General features: G+C 50.6%; 1 protein-coding gene across 4 annotated transcripts in view; it reads right to left on the reverse strand.

Moving 5' to 3' along the window:
• The window catches only part of TK2 (thymidine kinase 2), a 35,455-nt gene extending 15,278 nt beyond the window's left edge, over positions 1 to 20,177 (reverse strand). The window contains exons 1-6 of one of the 4 annotated variants that reach the window (XM_039222101.1): positions 19,958 to 20,176; positions 19,029 to 19,066; positions 15,872 to 15,946; positions 12,686 to 12,739; positions 10,204 to 10,293; positions 8,182 to 8,255 (exon numbers count right to left, since the gene is read on the reverse strand). In XM_039222101.1, coding sequence (XP_039078032.1) covers positions 8,182 to 8,255; positions 10,204 to 10,293; positions 12,686 to 12,739; positions 15,872 to 15,946; positions 19,029 to 19,066; positions 19,958 to 20,072 — 446 coding nt within the window. In that variant the 5' untranslated portion in view covers positions 20,073 to 20,176. Of the gene's footprint in view, positions 1 to 8,181; positions 8,256 to 10,203; positions 10,294 to 12,685; positions 12,740 to 12,922; positions 14,931 to 15,871; positions 15,947 to 19,028; positions 19,067 to 19,957 lie in introns of those variants that run through there. The other 3 variants (XM_039222084.1, XM_039222093.1, XM_039222107.1) reach the window with 3 other exon arrangements.
• Positions 20,178 to 20,466: the final 289 nt, after the last annotated feature.

Genomic DNA, 20,466 nt, shown 5'->3' on the forward strand with positions numbered 1-20,466 from the left:
GAGACCCAAGCAGACTAACATGCAAGGGCTTCTGGAATGAGTGGGGGAGAGCGGTGGGAAGAAGTCCTCTAACACTGCAGAGGGGACCCAAGCCAACACAAGCCAGGAACTAAAAGTAATGACTTTGTGACCACAGGTTGGTATGGCGTGAGGACAGGTGGCTGTCTCTCTTCTTATCTCCTTAAAGCCCATTACTGGGGTACCTGGGTGGCTCAGTTGGTTAAGCATCCGACTTCAGCTCAGGTTATGATCTCACCATCCATGAGTTCAAGCCGCACATTGGGCTCTGTGCTGATAGCTCAGAGCCTGGAGCCTGTTTCAGATTCTGTGTCTCCCTCTTCCTCTGCCCCTCCGCCGCTTGCGCTCTCAAAATGCAGTAAACATTAAAAAAATAAAGTAAAAAAAAAAAAACACTAAAAAAAAAAAGTAGCCCATTATTTATTCAGGCCTGAATGTTCCAGGAAAACCTGACCGCATCCCAAGCTTCAGGGGAGGCCCAGCTGGTCTAAGGGAAGTACTCTCCTCTCACAAGCTGCATCAGTCAGTACAAGGCATCCCCTGAGTGGCCAGGCTGGGCCGGTGAGACGTGAGAGAGGCTTGCAGGGGGTTGATGGACACCATGCTTCCTCACACTCAGAGGAAAGCCACTGCCAAGACACCTACTCTGGCCAGCAAGTGAGAGACCTGGTTCTGCCACAGCCATTTCGTCATCATGAGGGAATCATACTGAGGACACAACAAGACACAAGAGTAGGAAAGCAGGGCGAGAGCCACTGAATGAAACCAACCCTGAAGCCTGCCATTAAGATAACCAGTAACGACCTCATCATTCAGGCTCCTTGGAGCTGGGTTTCAGTTAGCTGCAGCTCAGAGTATCTGATTTCAATAAATCAAACCACTCTCTCTTTACGCGTTTTCCGTGGTTTCCTTCGCTGGGAAACCAAGTTTTGTTGTCCAGAACAAAACTGACTAGGAGGGAATGAGGTTTTCCCAAACAGAAGCTGCTAATCAGCCCCTCCCCTTCTCTAGTAAACACAAACAGAGCCAACAGCCTGAAGGCACAGAACAGACTAGCAACACAGGGCTGTGGGCCAGGGAGCAGCAGAGCAGCACCAGAGGGGCAGGGCTGTCTAGAGCCTCCCAAGTCGCCCAACACTAGGCGGTCGCAGTCGGAGTCAGACTTTGCCCTGGAGAACTTCACATGTGTCTGCAAATTCTGCCAAATCCCAGAGCTGGGAAGATCCCCAAGGATGCGACCGCAGAACTGGGTCACCATGCAGAACACGTGCAGCCCAGTGGTAACTGAAAAACCAGACCAACACTACCAGAAAAAAGTGTCATGATGTGCATGGAAGGTCACAGAGACACGGAGATGGGGCTCACACCTGCGGGGGTCTCTGGGGCCTGCCTGGGAGCCGCTACTCCCCTGAAAATCAGCTCCAGATGATCTCAGGACGCGTCCTGAGGGGCTCAGGGGCCCTCTGGTCCCACCCCACCCAGCCACACTGGCAGCTTCCCCCACAGGGCTGAGAGTGGACAGGAAGCAGGACGTCCCTTTCCAGTGCTCTCCTGGAGGGGTGGAGCCTCCCTGCAGGCAGGGTCGGCAGACAGACCTCCAGGAAACCCTTCTGGGGTTGCTGGGAGCACTGTGCTGGGGGATCTAGGACAACCAGTCACTGGCTAAGCTGAGTGAGGAAACTGAGGCCTGGTTTCCGTGATTCTGAGGGATGTCAGACACCAGGTGCTGCTTTATCCATATTTGCAGTTTTCCTCCTGGAAGTTCTACCTGCTCCGCCTGTGTCTGCCTCAGAATGGGGCACCGCCAACAAGCCACGGCATTAATTTTTTTTTTTAATGTTTATTTATTTTGGAGGGGGGAGAGAAAGCATGAGTGGGCCAGGGGCAGAGAGAGGGAGACAAAACAGGCTCTGGGCTCTGAGCTGTCAGCATAGAGCCTGACGCAGGGCTCAAATCCACGAGCAGTGAGATCATGACCTGGGCTGAAGTCAGATGCTTAACCGACTGAGTCACCCATGCACTCCTTAAATTTTTGTTTAATGTTTATTTACTTTTTTTTTTTAATGTTTTATTTATTTCTAGGAGAGAGAGAGACAGCGCGAGCAGGGGAGGGTCAGAGAGAGAGGGAGTCACAGGCTGAAACAGGCTCCAGGCTTTGAGCTGGCAGCCAGCACAGAGCCCGATGCAGGGCTCGAACCCACGAACCGCGAGATCATGACCTAAGCGAAAGTCGGACACTCAACCGACTAAGCCACCCAGGCGCCCCTAATGTGTATTTACTTTTGAGAGAGAGAGAGAGAGTACAACAGAGAAGGAGCAGAGAGAGAGGGAGACACAGAATCCAAAGCAGGCTCTAGGCTCTGAGCTGTCAGCACAGAGCACAACATGGGGCTCGAATTCACAAACAATGAGATCATGACCTGAGCCAAAGTCAGACACTTAACTGAGCCACCTTGGTGACCCCAAGCCACTGCTTTTATTTCCACACAGTGGAACACACAGTGAGTGGCGCCTCTCTACAGAAAATCCAACCACATGACTCCCCAGCAGTGGAATAGGTGGACTGAGAGGGTTTCACGGTCCTGTCCCCTTACTCAGGGTGGCAAAAACGAGGTCTTGGATCCACACGGATCCTGCTGGCTGTTTTGCTTGGTGCAGTTTGCTGGCCATCTTCCCCCTGAGGCCCTCAGAGCCCCCAGTTTGCACAGTACAGGCTGGAACAGAAACCTCACATTCACACGCCAGCCTCCCTGTATACATGATTGTCTTTTGTTTTCACAAGACCTCATAGAGTCAAATTTAGTCCCAAACTTGTAGATGAGGAAAACTGAGGCCCAGAGCAGTGAAACACAGTCTCAGTCTGAGCAGGAATTAATTAAAGTAAAGCAGGAATTAAAGCTAGTCTCTGTAGCCCCCAAACCCATATGCTGTCCATTACATCACTCGCCTTCCCTGTCTGTCAAGTGAGGGGGCTGTTCTGGACACTCCAGTACCTCTTTTGCCTCAGCTAGAGGAAAGGCACAGCTCTCAGGGTCATGACCAGGCCTGAGTCCTAGTCTGGACCAGAGCAGGAGAAGAGTCCCAGCCCCCAGGCTAGCTAGGGAGGTAGGAGGACCTGTACTGTTTCAAATGCAGGGTCTCAATCAATGTCCCTGACCACCAGCCCCAGGTGAGTCAGCTGTTATTTCTCCAGCTGGGCCCCACTCAGTTCCCCTACTTCTGTTCTTTGAAAATGCCAACCAATCTGATAAAACCTTGGCATTCAATTATTCAGCCCACAGGGCTTGGGCCACACAATTGCCTGCGTGGCCACTTTAGCTATGTGAGTCCTTCTCGCCTCCTTCAGCTTTTCACATCAGTGCTGTGCCCACGCCTCACAAGTGCCTGGTCATTAAGGAGGCTATGTAACTGGAATCTTCCTCTAGCAACTAACACCATGCTCTCATACCCCTAGCAGCATAATTGCACTTACATTCTGCCTGCCCCAAACTCGCTGCGGTGGGGGGCCCAGAAGAGGCAGGTCTCTCCCTAGGAGAGCTTCCCACTTGTTCAAGGTCCAAAAGGCAAGGATACCTTCAAGAAATTTTGCTTTGGGGGATGCAGAATGCCAGTAAGGGCCTGGCAGACTCACTTCCACCCAGGCCCTCGCCCCAAGGTCACAGTGGCTTTTAAGAAAGAGAAAAGGACCAATCCCAACACTGAAGGGGCAGCAGCAACTTGTGCCCTGCCACGTGGAAGGGCTGTCCCTGTCAGGGCACACTGGGAAGCTTTTTCCTTAAGCATCAGAGGATGGGGGGAGGCATGAGCTCAGGCAGTAGCTCACTCTCCACACATGCCATGTTGGGGTTCCCAGTACCCAGCCAAACTCACCATAGGCGGGAACCAAAATATCCTATTTTAGGAGAGGGCAAAGGATCCAGCCAAACTCGGTTGTACACACATTTGGTTTAGGCTCAAAAGGACAGTAATCTGTATCTGCAGGAAGCAGAAAACTCTCAAAACATCTCCTTTCTCAGTAACACTTCACTGTGGCTGACCCACTGCATCAAGGAAAGCTGGGGCTGGAAGGAGAGCGACCGAGAAGAAAACCCACATTCACACCACCTTGCACTTGTCACCTCATTAGCTCTGGCTACGAACACTCCACTGTGCCTCCACACAGAAAACCTTTGGCCTATGGCTGTACCTCTCCTGGCCGAGGAATAAACCTGGAGACCCTTAAAACAAAGAAAACACAGCAAAACTCCCAACAACTAAAACCTGAAACAACAAATGTGAAATGAACAAACAGCAAGGAATGCAGAAACAGGACCTCCACCTCCTGCACTGAAGAACTTTCACCAGGGCGGGCCACCTACCCCCAAGAAAGCCTGCAGGACTGAGCTCTTGCTCTCCTGATCCCAAGGAAGCCACAGGAACAAAACTCAAGGAAAAGGGCTAGGCATTAGGATGGAGAGCTTGCGGGCTGGCTGCTGGCTTCTTCTAAGGCCTTAATGCCTCCAAGTGTGCTCCCCCCAGGATGGTGGCCAACTAGGGTGCTTGTTAGAAATGCTGATTCTCAGGCCCCACCCTGCACTCAGCAAAGCCACATCTATATATTAACAAGATCTCTGGGTGATCTCTGGGAGAAGCCTGCTACATAAGGCCTGGGTGGAAAGAGGCAGAGGCCTGGCTCCCCATAGTGGGCACCTCAGGGGCTCCAACCAATCTGAAGCCTCTGGCCTTAAAGAGAAAAATCGAAATGTCTCTCATGGCTTCCTCATTACTGCTCCCCACACAGCAGGGCACGGGGCAGCTCCCCTGCTCAGCCATCTGTCTGGTCAGGAAGGGGCATGGGTCTTCTGAGCCCACGTCAGTTCCTACTCTGTCAAACAGGGTCCACCGTACCTACACCACAGGGCTGCCCTGAGGACTCAAAAGAGGAGGAGCATGAAGAACCAGCCAATAAATGTGGCTCCTGCTCTGTCTCTTAACCACTTGAGCAAATGCCCTCGTTTCCAGGGAACACAAATGACCTGGTCCAGGTCACAGCTGAATCACTCACACCTCGAAGGTCCTTCTCAGAACCCCTCTCCTTGAGTTCCTCACCTCCAGAGTCTGGGGTCTCTGGGGCACATGACTGAGGGAGGGGGTACTCCAAACCACATGCTCAGCATGGTGTTTGTTATAGGTACAAACAGAAGAACACATTACAGAACAGAATGCAAAATCCACATGAATTTGTAAGATAAAAGAGGGGACTTCAACTTCTGGTTTGCTAGTGGGCTTCTTTGGGCTATCTGGGCTCGGAGGGCAAGTGGGGAAACAGCCACCTGTGTGAGCATTCCTCGGCCTCTGGAGGGCTTCAGTGAAAGGGTTTGAGGGGCACCACCTTCTCCTATCTCCCTGAAACCGAAGTGGCAGATGGCCTGGCCCCTCCCAGGCTGCCACAGTGTTCCCAGCAGCCTCTGGATTGCCCAATGCCGTGCACCAACCAACAGCTTTTAGACTGAATCAAGTGATACCAGTCTTGAGGCTCCAACAAGTCGTCAGGAATTCACGCTCTCTGAAGGCTGCATGAACTTGAAACAATTAGATCCCGAGAACAAAACCAGGGACACAGTCAATTTCTCCTGTGGTTCACTGTTCCTCTGAAATCCTAACCACAGATGCCAGGCATTCTGGGAGGGCCTGGGGAGGGATAAATATGAAGCTAACAGGGCAGGACAAGAGCTCAAGACAAATTAAAAGCTATGGTTTTTTCCTACATTACCCATAAAACAGCCCAGGGCAAGACCCACATTTTCTGGACCTATGACCTCAACCATAGCCGCAAAGATTAGGAAATCAGAACCACCCATCAGAAGTGCTGGAATGAACAACTACAGGCGTGAGTAACCAAAGCCCACGACATCAGCTAAAACAGCTAAAATGGCCTCCTGGGACAGGCAGAGACAAATGGCTCCTGGGGAAACTCGCCAGGTATTGGGCAGCCTGCAGGGAGGGGCTGCGGGGGTTAACTGGAAAATGTGGTGAAGACCAGGGTAGACAAGGACCTGCATAAGGGGCACAAAATCTAAGGAAACTAGGCAACTGTTCCATAGGCTCCCCAGAGATGGATGGGAATTAGAGATTTTTAAAAAGGGCTCAGGGGGGCGCCTGGGTGGCTTAGTCGGTTAAGTGTCCAACTTTTGCTTAAGTCATGATCTCGCGGTTCGTGGGCTCGAGCCCCGCGTCGGGCTCTGTGCTGACTGCCAGCTCAGAGCCTGAAGCCTGTTTCAGAGTCTGTGACTCCCTCTCTCTCTGACCCTCCCCTGCTCACGCTGTCTCTCTCTCTCTCTCCTAGAAATAAATAAAGCATTAAAAAATTTAAAAAATAAAATAAAATACATAAAAAAAAAAAAAAGGGCTCAGGGAGGTTTAGGAACTCAGCTCTGCTCACAATGACAGCAAATTCCAGAGCCAGGACGGAACGTAGATGCCCCGAACTCCATACCTCACCCTCTCCCCCAGGCCTCTGGTCATTCCATTCCGGATTACCCTCTTCAAAAAAGAGCCAGTGGCTGCCACACAGAAATGGCCAAGCTGACAACAATTACAAGACAGAGAGCCTCACCAGGTGAAGTCCCACCCCGCTGCCCAGGGTCCACTTGACAGAGCAATAAACAAACACCACCTGCTGGCAGAGGCACTGATGAGCAGGGCGCAAAGCAAAGTGTAGTGGACACCCGGGCCCCACTGAAACCCCAGGCAGCTGGGAGAGGCCGAGGCTCTAGCATCAGGACCACTCCTGCTGGAAGGTCGGGGGACAAAGCTACAGTCAGGACCTGCCCTGGCTGCTGTCCTGACCCCGCGGCAGGAGTCTAATGCTCGGAATGGATAGGAGCAGAGGCTGTCGTTTTGGGGGCCACACAGGCAGATGGGCACAATCCACACCAGCTTAGAACCAGTGGGAGAAGACTTTTTAGTGGTCCCCTCAAAGGAGAGGGTGTAAAACAGCTGGGGCCAGAGCCTGGGAAACGTGTCAGGCAGGAGAGCCAAGAATGGCTCCACGTCCCATCACAGGTGCTGGCCCCATGCCGTGTCCGTGCTAGGCAAGTACACCTGCCGCAGGGCCCCTGTGGTCAAGGAGCTCCTGGTCCAGCTTGCAGGGGCTGGGCAGCGGAGCCACAACAGACCACTGAACAAATAAACACAGATGAGGTTGAACAATGTGTAACTGCCACTTTTGTAGGTCAAATTTTAATAATTTCATACGGCTGAACCTAATCAGAAGGTGTCTTAAACATTATAAAGAAAGCCCAACAGCAGTAATTACAAATAAGAAAGAAGTTGGACCCATCCAGACAGGGTGGTTGGGGAGGGCTGGGAGAGGTGACACTTAGGACAGGTGCCCAGGAGAGGGAGGGGAGGCCGGCAGGTAGAGCCAGCACGCAGGCCACAGCTGGCAGCCCATCTCCCTAAGATCCCAAAGATGAGTGGTAAATGGAGCACAGAAGTCAGGAGGGTCCCAAGCCTCTGAGGCCTCAGCACTGTGGGCCAGTAGAAGCCCCCTAACCATGTCTATATGACAGAGTCCGCTCCCATGAGGACAGAAGATGGTTTTGGGTGCAATGATAACAGCCTGACCGCTCCATTGCCCTGGGTCTTCACGCTGCCCCATATCTTCCCACTCTGCCATGTGACCCACATGGGCTCTCCTCACCTCTCAGATTGGGGTCCGCTGGTGCGACCTGTTTTGGCCAATAAGATGTCAGCAAAGGTGTAGCGGAGGCCTGAAAAGTGCTCATGCATTTCTGCTGGTGCCCCTCTGCTCTCTGCCATCACCATGAGATGATGCCCAGGCTAGCTTGCTGGTCCCAGGGGGAGAATGAGAGGCAAGAAGAGAGCTAAGTCACCCCAGTCACCCCTGCAGGAGCCATCCTAGACCAGCCGACCCCCAGACATCACAGACAGCAGAGCCACCACCTGGCCGGCCACCCTAGATGACTGAGCATTCCACGCAGGAAGCCGTCTGCCACCGAGGCTTTGTGGTTGGCTGGTACACAGCAGGGCCATGGCGGTACATAACAGGGACAATACAGTAGGTCCTCAGTAACTGTCACATGGGTAAACAAGTTCCAACTTCATTTCTAAAAGAAAATTAAGGGTTTAATAATTTATCAATTGTGTAAACTACGGTACCTTCTATACAGGTTTTCTACAAAAACGTATCTCGCGCTGTGAATCGACCGCTCCATCAATCGTACTGGTGATGTCTAAAAGAAAACAAAGTGATTCACTGACTTTGTCAGTCAGGAAGGAAGGTCAGGTCAGGTCAGGTCAGGAAGGCTTGAAGGATGCCTGTTGCTCCCCTTGCCTACGGTCTATGCTGAACGCCAAGAACAGAGAAGCCCTGCGACGGTGAGGCAGTCACCAGAGCAGAAATGTGGGTCTAACATGGGGCTCAGCTGTGCTCTGCCCCCAGTCCCGAGCCCTCCCCACACCCCGAAGCTCAGTGGCCGGTGCAGCAGTGCAGGGACGGAGGGCTCATCAGCAACAGCCTCTTTCACAGGAGAGGTGAGGCTCAAATGGATTATCCATTTGGGGAAGTGCTAGAAAAACCATCAAGTGCTGTCCAGCAGAGTGCTGTCAAGTGGAAAGTGCGGTAATTAGGGAGCTAAACTGTGTGCATTTGCTTAAGTAGAGAGCTCTGTATGCTGGAGGTAAAGCCCCGAGAGGGCTGGAGTGTGCGTGACATTTTAGGGACTCTGTCATCAGTGACTGAGGGCCTGGCTTTCTGGAACGCCACAAAGATGTGAGACCTTTGTGCCTCTGCACAGGGCTGGCTGGGGCTCACTGCAGCCCTTTGCAACCTGGGAAGGACTGTGCCCAAGTGAGCAAACATTGCTCTCACTCAGCCTGGCCCACGGTACCCAGGGGACCTGGACTAGAATCAGAGGCACATTCAAAGCCATAACCCAGGAATTTCCTGACTCTCTTCTTGTGTGTTTATCTGTCCATCCATCTTCCTATCCATTTTTCCCATCCTATCCTCACTTACAACCCTCTGCTGCCCATATGTTGCTAGCTCCCCACTCATCCATCTCTCCTTCCATTCCTCCTTCCTTGTCTATCCATATTTCTTCCTCTCTCATGACAGATTTCCTTAAAGAGAGAAACACACATATGTCCTCTTATATTCAGGTATATTAGACACAATTTAGATTTGCAGTTGAGTCCCAGCTCAGGAAAAATAGGGTGAGTAAAGGGGTAAAGTGCCAACCTCAGATCCTCTGACCTGTATCATTTAGACAGGTATTTGGGGAGACAGAAATTCATACGGTTCTGCTCATATCTTCCCATCTTTAAAAGATGCAGATTTGTAGGACAGCTATAGTCACAACTGCCCAGCTCTAGATCAAACCACTCAGCTGAGTGGCCGCGTCAACATAAACAACTATAGGCATCTGCCACCTCCTTCATGGAGAGCATCTGCAGCTGGTCTTCTAGGTTGTACTCACAATTTTGAACCACAGGTGCCAATCGGGTCTCTTCAGTCAGCTCTCTTTTAAGAGACTCTGCCCCTATTTGCATGCCAGCTAATAGAGGGGGTCTAAGCAGCATGTTTGTGCCCTGTGATCTGCACCAACACCTGACTGGCCCAGGGGCAGACACAGAGACCAAGCTGAGCCAATCAAATTTTTTCTCCCAAGAATGTGAACCAACAGCCAAAGGTGAAGGTTAGATTAGCGGTTCTAAAACATGCGAACAAACAAAGCATGCATTAAAATCACCTGGAGAGCTTGATAAAACACAGATTGCTGGGCCTCCTCCCTAGAATTTCTGATTCAGCAGGTCTGGGATAGGGCCAGAAAATATGTATTTCTAACTAGTTCTCAGGTGCCCCTGTTGATCCGGGTCTAGGTATACTTGGAGAAGAATGAAGTTAAATACTGTTGAGCCCAGAAGGGGTCAGGTCGTGAAGACTCGGGCTCACAGGGGCATCCCTACCAACTTAGAGGCTAGCTGAGGCTGGTGGGTGAGGGCACCGGAGGCTGGACCTCAGAGCCACAGCAACAGGAAGCTTTGGCCCCAGAGACAGAGAGGACTGAGCAGTGCTGAAGGTCTAGTGAGGCTTCCTTGCAAGGTTCCCCTCCCAGGCACTCAAATACCCGCCGGTGAAGCCCATTTTCAGAAGGCTGAAGCTGAGCATCTGAAATGTACCTGGGGACGAGTGTGGTGGTCCAGCATGGTGAGCTGTACATACGTCTGCAGCGTGAAGCCCCATCGACTTGCATCGCGGTACAGCAGACCCTGCAGAAGGGAGAACGCAGCACTTTACCCCAAAAAGCTCAAGCTGTAGGAGTCTGGTCTCTTCAGTCACGGATGGCCATCTCGTGAAACCCACATGGGGCTGCAGTGGGGCCAGGGATGAAGCCAGCGTGGTTGCCGGGCCCTCGGGACAGTGTGGACCAACACTGGAGCAATTACAGGACAACCACGTAACAGCTGTAACAGGGGCCTGTCTCAAGTCCCAGGGAACACTCACTCAGTCACTCAGTGTTTACTGAGTCCCCTGCAGTCAGTTCTCTATCCAGCACTCAATGTGAGCAGGTTAAACCTCCCTCAGCTCTTGTTCCTCTACGAAGAACCTTCCAGCGACTTCCCACTGCATTCAGAATGAAATCCAAAGCCCTTACCAAAGCCCACAGGGCCCTAGGAAATTACTTCCATTTTCCCTTGTCTCCTACCACCCACCCTCTGACTCAGTGTGCTTCCAACCACATGAGGCTCCTGAATGTTCCCCCAAATACCCAAGCATGACCCCACCTCAGGACCTTTGCATTTGCTATGCCTTCTAACTTCTAACACTCTTGCTCCAGAAATCTGCACTGTTCACTCCCTATGTTTAAGTCTGTGCTCATGTATCCCCTTGGCAGAGATGCCTTCCCCAACTACCCTATCCAAAAGAGAAGCTCCATGCCCATCATTCTCTGTTGCTTGTATATATAAACAGTCCATGTTCCATATTCCATTTGCTAACAATCTTAAATCCTGCTCTTTTCCACATTTTTGCTTTTTTTCCCCCCTCTCTTGGTGCTAACTAATGAAATTTCAATGCTCTGCATAGAAAACTGCAGACTCCTACCTGCAGGAGAAATAAAATCTCAGAAAGCTTAGGAGAAACACTCCCTGTCTGAAGGCCGAACAAACATCTTCCTGCATCAGAAAGCCAATTCAGATAAAGTGAGGAATTGAGACTTTTCACAAAACTATCCATCTTGCCCTTCTGTCTAGACTGGAAACACATATAAAAATACCTAATTCTATCATATTCTGTATTATAAAACTATCATTGGAGATGCTCTTTGTCCTGAGGAGACTCAGACTCCTGAGACCAGGACTGTGTCCTATGCAATGTCACCTCTGAGCCCTAACATCGATGACCTAATTATCTTAGGTGGTTCCTAAAGAATATGAATGTTTCCAAGGCTTCTTTGTTATGCCCAAAGAGAATGACTGGCATTCCGTCTTCTCCCACAGGCACAGAGGTGAAACTCTTTTCATGTCTCTGGGATTCTTTATTCAAAGACTCTGAGAACTTCTGCCCTATTTAATTAATATACTTTTGCCTGCTTCAGATGTCTTCCCAGCTCCCATCACCACCTACCAAATCACATACCAAATTGTCATCTGTCTCCCCAAACCAGAATATTAAGGCCAAGAGAGCAAGAGCTTTGAGCTGCTCCAGAGTCTAAACCGTGCCTGTACATGGCAGGCATTCAATAAGTATTGGTTGAATGAATGAATGAATGAATGAGCACCTACTAGGTGTCTGGCAGAGTGCTATGTTGTAGCAAACATAGTCAACCAAATTAGACATAGTTCCTGCCGCTAGTGGAACCTGGAGTCTAATGAACCACACAAGACATCACTTGTGTTGCTAGAAATAAGGAGCTAGCACAATCTCCCCATGGACCACGGGTCAGATCTGCTAGGTCTGTCATTTACCAGCGGCATATGACCTTGGGCAACTTAGTTCAGCTGCAGTTTCCTCACCTGAAAAATGAAACTAATCACCCCTACATCACAGGGCAAGAGCCCACAACCAACATCCCTGTCTAGGCTCCCTCTTACCGGACTCAAACTCCACCCATCTCTTTCAACCAGCCAGAGCAGAGCCTCCCGCACGGGGATGGAAGGCAAGGGGCTCAAGCATGCTGTAGCCCCTGCTTGCTAGGTCCACCCTTGGGAAAGCAACAGGTAGCTTCAGGGTGAGCCGAATTCAGTCCCTGGACATTGCCAAGTATAAACCCAAATCAGAGGTTTACCAAGCAACCTGGTTACTTAGAGACAGGCCCTAAGGGAGACCTAGGTTCTACTGGGTTCCTTCTAGGAGAGGGTAGGGGTGGAATGAGCAGCAGGAAATGGACGCCCCTGGCAGCTGAGGCTGACCACCTGGGACAGTTTGGGATAGTTGACAGGAGGTTTCTGTGATCTGCAAATGCCAAGCCAGGCCTCAGAGCTCCTTGACCTCAGAACACCAATATGCTGCCCTATTCATTTGCCCCTCCCTCTTCTCCTCCACCCCAGATAAGAGCTAGGAAAACAGATGTGCAGGGAGGGGGCAGGCTCAAACACCGGCACACCAGGCCCAGGCACTTAAGCCAAAGCTGGCAATGCAGGCAGAAGACAACACACTCACCAGAATATTATGGCCACGGACATTTCTCCACTTGGGCACTGGCTCCTGTAATACCTGCAAGGAAAAAAAAAGCAGAAGTCTGCTGCTCTGCAAGATTTGGTAACCCAGCGTAGACCAAAATAGTTGGGCAATCCTCTCTGCAAAGCCACAATTCTATCTAGACATGCCCTTCTCACAGGACTTCCAAAAATGACCTGAGAACTATGTCCGTCCCTGTATACGAGAATACACACATACCAGCCTTCCAGGTGCCCTGGGAGCAGAGGGCAATATCTCCTGCATGTGTTCCATCTCAGCCCATTCTGTCCCCATGACAGGCTGGGCAGACAGGGGAGAGAAGCTAAGAGAAAAGCTGCTTGAGGCACTTCCAGCTGTGGTTTAAAGCCCAGCTTCCTGGCTTGGGGACTCTCCCATGACCTCAGCAATTTGCTCTGTCTCCATTTCTTCCTTTGAACTCTGCACTGGGCACACTGACAGCTAAGAGTCACGTTTCATTAGTATGCTCCCTAAACTGTGCCAGGGCCTTTCTGGGGCATAGGTATGTGCTAGGAAGGATTTAAATGGTGCTCTTAGGGCCAAGAATTTGAGAGTACCCGGATCTATCTGGGGGCCTGAAAGTGCATGGAAGCAGGTTCTATAGGTCACAAAAGACCAAAGGAAAGCAATGCACAGAACCCATGAAGAGTAACGTCCCCTGACCTTTTATACCTCTGTGCCTTTGCTCATGCTGTTCCTTCTGACCCTCTCACCTCAGTTCACATCATCTTTCATTACACAGAAAACTCTTATATATCCTTCAAAACTCAGCTCAAATACTTTCCTCTGTGAATCATTCACTGTTCCTCAACACTCCATCCCTGTCCTGAGTAGCATATGTTGCACCACTTAGGCCCACCAGAGGCTGGTCACAGGAAGCCTTGACCTATGCTCCATCTATGGCACTGCCATCCACCACTTACTGAGGACTCACCATGCCAGATGCCATGCTAGGCAAGAACTCACCATGCCACCTCCGCCTCCGCTTTTATGGAACTTTAAACTTACTGTGAGAAGCAGACCTTGATTGGATCATCACAGAAATCACGTATTTTCAAACTCCAAGAAGAGGTGTAAAACAAAGAAACAGGGGTGTAAAACAAAGGGGCTGGAAGAATCTACACCAAGGAGAGTAACCTAGCTGGGGAGGTCAAAGAGTACTGAGCTGAGAGCTGAAGGCTAAGGGAGATCTTCCTAAAGCCAACAAAGGCCTTCATGCTACAGAAAAACCAAACAAGGGAGTGGTCCCTGGAGCCAGACAGCCTGGGCTGAGATCTGGCTCTCTGTCACACACTAGCAGTGTGACCCTGGCCATTCGTTTGACCTCACTGAGCCTCAGTTTCCTCCTCTGCAAATGAGGTGATAATTGCACCTACCTCATGGAGACTACTCTTATGAGGATGAAATCAATTAGATAATATATTGAAGCCTCAACACAGTCCTGACATACAGTATTACCTCATTAGATGTGAACTCCCGTTGTTATTTTTAATTTTGTTGTTCATTGGCTCCAACGTCTTACATAAGAGCATAAGTGCTCCTAAAGTGCCATGTAGAGTTACACCACTCAGGTGTGTCAGGAGCCCCTAAGATCCCTGCCTCCCAAGGTTTGATGATTCACACAGAGGACTCAGAGGACACAGCATACAGTGGTATTCACAGCTGAGATTTGTTACAGAAAAAGGGTACAAAACAAAATCAGTAAAGAAAAAGGGTGCACAGAGCAAAGTGTACAAGGAAACCAGGCACAAGTGTCCACAGGGCCTCTTCCAGGGGAGTCACCCGTAAAGCACTTAACTGCCCAGCAGCAGCTGTGACAAGTCGTGTGAGGTGGTGCTCCACCAGGGAAGCTGGCCTGAGCCAGGGAATTCAGGGTTTTCATCAGAGCTCAGGCACATAGGCAGCCTCTGGCTGGCACATCCAAAACCTCCAGACTCCCAGAAAGAAAGCAGGTATCCAGAATAAACCATATCGTTTGCACAAACAGTTTAGGCACAGAGATCCATTTCTATCAGTTAGGAAATGGTGGAACTCTCCCAAAATCAAAGTTCCTACACGCCAGCCAAGGGCCAACCTCACAAACAAGCCTCTCTGAGGACAGCAGTCTCGGGCCTGTGAACTCTTTCCTGCACAATCAAGACAAGGGCTACAGAATGTTTATTCTTTTTACCAAACCAGATATGTGTTTAATAGAAGTAAAAAGCAGGATGGGGCGCCTGGGTGGCTTAGTCGGTTGAGCGTCCGACTTTCTCTTAGGTCATGATCTCGCGGTTCGTGGGTTCGAGCCCCGCGTCGGGCTCTGTGCTGACTGCCAGCTCAGAGCCTGAAGCCTGTTTCAGTCTGTGACTCCCTCTCTCTCTGACCCTCCCCTGCTCACACTGTCTCTCTCTCTCCTAGAAATGAATAAAACATTAAAAAAAAAAAAAAAAAGAAGTAAAAAGCAGGAAGGGAAAGAAGAAAAGACTCCAAAGGTATGAAAATTGTAGGATCTATAGTAACAAAAAAGAGCCATAAACAGAAAAAAATACATCATTAAAATCTACCAGGAAGAAAAGTCAGGGTCTTAGTGTACAGACACTTCTTAAACATCTGCGAGGTTATTTTGAGTGACTGGGCTGTACATGAACTAGAGTAATGTTCACTGGCTCCCCGTGGTAATACTCCCCAGCGTGGACATGGGTATCACAGATGCCACACCATAATCTGCTCCCACTCTCAACAGCCTGACTTCCTTTCCCACATGCAGACCCTTCTTAACCAGAACGCAGGGAAGTCTGTACCTGCACTGTCCGACACGGTGACCATAAGTCACTTAGAGCTATTACAAACTTCAAATGTGACTAGTCCAAATTGAGATACACTGTAACTACAAAATACATTCTAGATTTCAAAGACCTGACATGAAAGAATGCAAAATAGTTCATTGACGATTTTTATATTGATTACATGTTGACATAATAACATTTAGAATATTTTATGTAAAATTAAATATTTTGGGTTTGTTGTTTTTTTTTTAGAAAACCATCAGAAATGTTACATTACATATGTGGCCTGCATTCTATTTGTATTGGCTATGGCTGGCCTATACCCTCCACCAGTCACACTATCAAGCTTTTACAGGTTCCTTCGAACCCAGTGTGGAGGCCATACCTCAATCCCTGTTGTGTTGGAGAAGAACTCGAGGCACGTCGTCTTCCCGCTTGCAATATTGCCCTCAACACAGATCTAACAAAAGACAAATACATATTAGAATCAGAAATCAAGCATCTAGGGGAGTATCAGGGAAGAATTTCTAGGGAAAGGCTCATGTGAACAGCATAACTGGTTCAGCCCAAGACTTCAATGTGCACACAAAATTCCCTCCACAGGAAACTTCCAAGCTCCCACCTTTAGTACTAACTGATTCCCACCCCTGGTGGCTAGCTCCAGGCCCACCATTGGTGGCTGCTGGTGGCCACTGCCCTCCAGGACAGACCCTCCCTTATGTTACTTCCTAAGCCATACATTGCTTGCCAATGGCCACCCTGGCTCTGCCCTTCCTTTGCTCAACCCCTTAGACCATCAGATTTTAGACCTCAGTGTCCGGCCTCCTTAACCGGAGCCTAATGGCTTTGAGGTGGGAAGCATGTATATGTTATCTAGACCTTAACTCACTGCTTTTCATGGAAGAACACACTCGGCCATGGACTGGAAAGTATTCAGACAGGAGAAAAGGACTTGGTTAAGCACCCTGCAGTAGGCCAGGCCAGAAGATGGATAACATATACCATTACCACATTTAACCTCACCAGAACCCAAGCAAGGCGTCCTAACACTTTCACAAGAGTGAAACATGGGCTCGTAGAAGCAAATAAAGCAGAGGGACTAGCTGGAACCCACACTCTGCTCACACTAACTGGACGGGGAGAGAGGGCTCACAGACAGCCTTCAGGGCACAGTGACCTTTAAACTCGGGCCGGAAGCACCCAGAGAAATGTGGACCATGTAGATGACTTGCCCAAGGCGCCAGGCCTGATGGAGAAAAGAGATGGAATCATACCTAGGTCTGGCAGATCCCTTTTCACGACTCCAGGGAAGCCTCAGTCACACCCCACTTAAAACATGGGGTCACAGTGGGCCATCTCACCTTGTTCCCCCCACTATAAATTCTGCCAGTCACCTGTGAACATTTCCTCCTGTCCTGATCCTAACAGGTATCCAGGAGGGCTACACAATCACACTTCTAACAGATGCCAGCTCATTTCCTTAGAACTCAAAACTGTAAAATGAACTCAGTGGAGTGCACAAAAGGCAGATCCCATCAGGGCAACTAATAGATGTGATGTTTTTTTTTTTTTTTAGATGTGATGTTTTATTGTTGTTCTTCAAAGGAAACAATTTTGTCTCTTCCTAGAAAATGAGGACAAGCTCAGCCTAGACACTGTTCTGCACAGACTCTGTTTCTTTCCTGTTCACTGTAGGAAACAGATTGCTTGGATGAGACCTTCCTCCAAAAGTGCCTGTTCCTATGCTGTAGCGGTGACCACCCGGTTGCAGGTCAGCACAGATGAGGACTAAAGTGTCCTGTCTGGTGGGACGTCCCCTGGGCACCTCAGTTTGTCGCCTCCCAACACCCACATATGGTTCCTGTTCCAGTCCTCACGAAAGGCTGCACCATCAATCCAGACACCCCAACACCCTGGTGTCTTCTGTCCTCACCCAGTAACTCAGCAACTCCTCCGGGCCCTGCTTCCTACTCACCTGCAGAACGTGAGCCTGTCTCCAAGGCCCCTACCCAGGTGGCTGGAGCAGCCTCCCTGCTGGCCTCCCTGCCTTCCGGTCTGGCCTGGAGGTACCCCTCAACCCCACCCATGGCCCACCACCAACTCTTCCTGAGAGGCAAAGTCTTCCAGTGGCTCCAGGCGTTGGGACCTGTCTCCACTCCCCCCATGCCAGCTTCCAGGGGACCGGCCAAAGCCTTGGGCCTACAGGGTCTCTTCCTTCTGTGACTCATACTTGCAGCTCCCTCTGCTCCCACACTCCACGACCCCCCTTCCCCTCATCTCCCAGGAGGCCTCAAGGCTCCCCTCAGTCACTGTCCTCTGGATGTTCTGCCCCCTACTCACAGCCCCTAGAATCACCGCTGTTCTAGATCCACCATGGCCCTATTTCTTGCTGTCTCCCCCATCAGACCAGACTCTCACTAATGATAGGGGCTACTTGGTCCCCAGATGCACAGAGGCACTGAGAAGATCTGAATGACTAAGAATAGCCATGAGCCTAAATGTAGTCTCCATACCACTTCTGATGGACCTACTGTGTGCCTGGAGGGGCAGGTCCAACCATACCCAGAAAGCAGCCAGGGTAAGAAGTCTGGCTCACATCAGTGCCTAGCTTGGTAACTGATAGTACAATAATGTATCAATTCCCAACCAGCTTCTGTAGTGCCAGAACCCACCCAACCTCTCATTTCAGCACGCTTTGGTCAGTCTCAAGCCTTTCAATCACCAATCCTCTCCAGTGACTCTATTCCATCCCAGGCCCTCTCCATCACCCAGAATACCCCAGGGTGCTTGCTCATCCTTTCTGCCCTCTGCAGAACCCAACCAAGGTATTCCTGCCACCACTCACCAAGTCACTTTCTTCTGAGCCACAGAAGCTACTGACTTCTAGTTCCCTCAAGGAACTGAGCCTTTGGATTGATGGTGACCAAAATATTGTCCCCCACCCCAGCCAGCTAAACACTTCAACATCCCCATGAACATGTCCAGCTTGGCCGTCCTTTGGCCTTCAACCTCACAGCAGCCCCAGTCCCACGCCAGAACTGGCATCTCAAAGTCACTACACTGGCTGAACCCATGTCTGTGGATCCACATAGATTCTCTCTGAGACCCCCACCCACCGGTCTCTGCACTGGAGGACAGGGAGCAGCAGTCGGCAGACCTTCCCTCACAGCCAGGCTGCCACCCAAGCCCAAGGTGAAACCAATCTTTGCCACAAAGGTGAGCATTTTTCAAATCCCTCTGTAATTATTCAAGCTGACAGTCCAAATCTACCTAAAGGCTGTGAATACATATATGCTCCTACCTGCATAGACTCTTGATATGGAACCTCATAAGATGTGGCCTCTGGGAAGGGGGTTTGAGGCCCAGGGGTAAAGACAGACTTCTTCCCCCCTGGAGACTCTCTTATGTTTTTTACTGTGTGCACATATTTCTTCACTCACCTCTTCTCTTTCCTCTCTCTCTCCCTGTGTATATATAATCCCTCCCGCTCTCTCTATATATATAATCCTACACTGAGGAGTGCACATAAAAGAGGGACTTACCACTGATTTTTTCTCTTTTTCATTTTCTCTATGTTTATCTACAAAAAAAAGGAAATCAATTTTTAAAGTCAGTTTTAAACAATTCACTCTTCTTTGACCTAATTTCAAAACCACCACAAAAACAATAATGTTTACTCTTACTCCCTGGCCTAAAAATTTTTTCCAGTGACATCTAAGTCCTTCCATGGATGGATGGAGACAGACCCACCACTGCTGTCTACCTACATGTGACACTGCAGCTACTACCTAGGTCCTGTTGGCACCTGTGGGCCTCAACTGTGCTCAGCTTTTTTCACTTAGTACATCATACTTTCCACCTTCCACACATTTCATATTTGTGATCCTCACAGATGGGTCCAGCAAGTTCAAACACAGAGTAGCCTCCAGAGTGGGCAGCAGGCATGGGTTTCAGCCCAGGGCTGACACCTTGGCCCACCCACCACACAGGTGACACCCAACAACCCAAGGCTAAAGCAAGCTAGGATCTGGTATCATGGTGGCTCCCATTTCTGAAAGGGGAAGACTCTAGTCCCAGTAGGAGCAGGAAGCTCAGAGCCTAAACCACCCACTACGCACTGGGAACTTGTTAACTGCACCTGCCAGCCTCTGTCTTCCCCAAGGCCAAGAGAATCAGGACTAGGAGTGGGACGGGGACTGGAGCAGCCTGCAGTCGCGGGGGTAGCGGATCTTTCTGCTCTCTAGAGGGCTCCCCAACTCCGAACCAGAGAGGGGTCTGAGCACCACGGCCCCACCCACTGGCAGCCGGCTGGAGCCGGGGATAGCTGCCAATGGTTGCCCTCGCCCCTCCACGCCCCCGCAGCCTCCACTTGGAGTAGTTTCGGGTTCAGGCCGGAGGGTGGGGAGTGAGATGGGCAGCCGCTGAGACCCCTGATGCGGGTCGCTAGAGATGGAACCAAGAGACGCGTTACCCAGAGGCCAAGCCCGGCGCTGCGCCCCCAGCATCCGGGGGCCCACGGCGGAGCTCCCGGGCCCCTCGCGCCGCAGCGCCTGGGCGGCCCAGGACCGCAGCGGACGTAGCAGCATAGCCCGGCGGGCGGATCCGGCGGCTCCGTTTCCTTCCTGCGACTGTCAGCGCCAGCGCAGCGCGCCGCCTCCATCCCCGCGCCGGCCGCTGGGGCGCCTGCTGGGGCCGGGCTCTTAAAGAGACCCTGTCGTATTTCACCGTCTCGCCTACCCGGAAAGGAATTCAAGGTGTGAGCTAAGCCGTTAGCAGCCAGGACATCTTCCGGCTAACGGGACCCCTGACTTGGCAAGACTTGAGGGATAGTTGGCCACCAATAGCAGCGACTGGTTGGTTAATTAATTATTGGAGATTAATCGAGCACGTGTTCTATTCAGGCACCTGGCACACACTTAGGGTGTCATTTATTCTTCTCAACGATCCTCCAAAACTTAGGTAACTAGTTTAAAATGATTA

The sequence above is a fragment of the Hyaena hyaena genome, unplaced genomic scaffold (assembly GCF_003009895.1).
Source record: "Hyaena hyaena isolate Hyena2069 unplaced genomic scaffold, ASM300989v1 scaffold_18, whole genome shotgun sequence".
Lineage (NCBI taxonomy): Eukaryota > Metazoa > Chordata > Mammalia > Carnivora > Hyaenidae > Hyaena > Hyaena hyaena.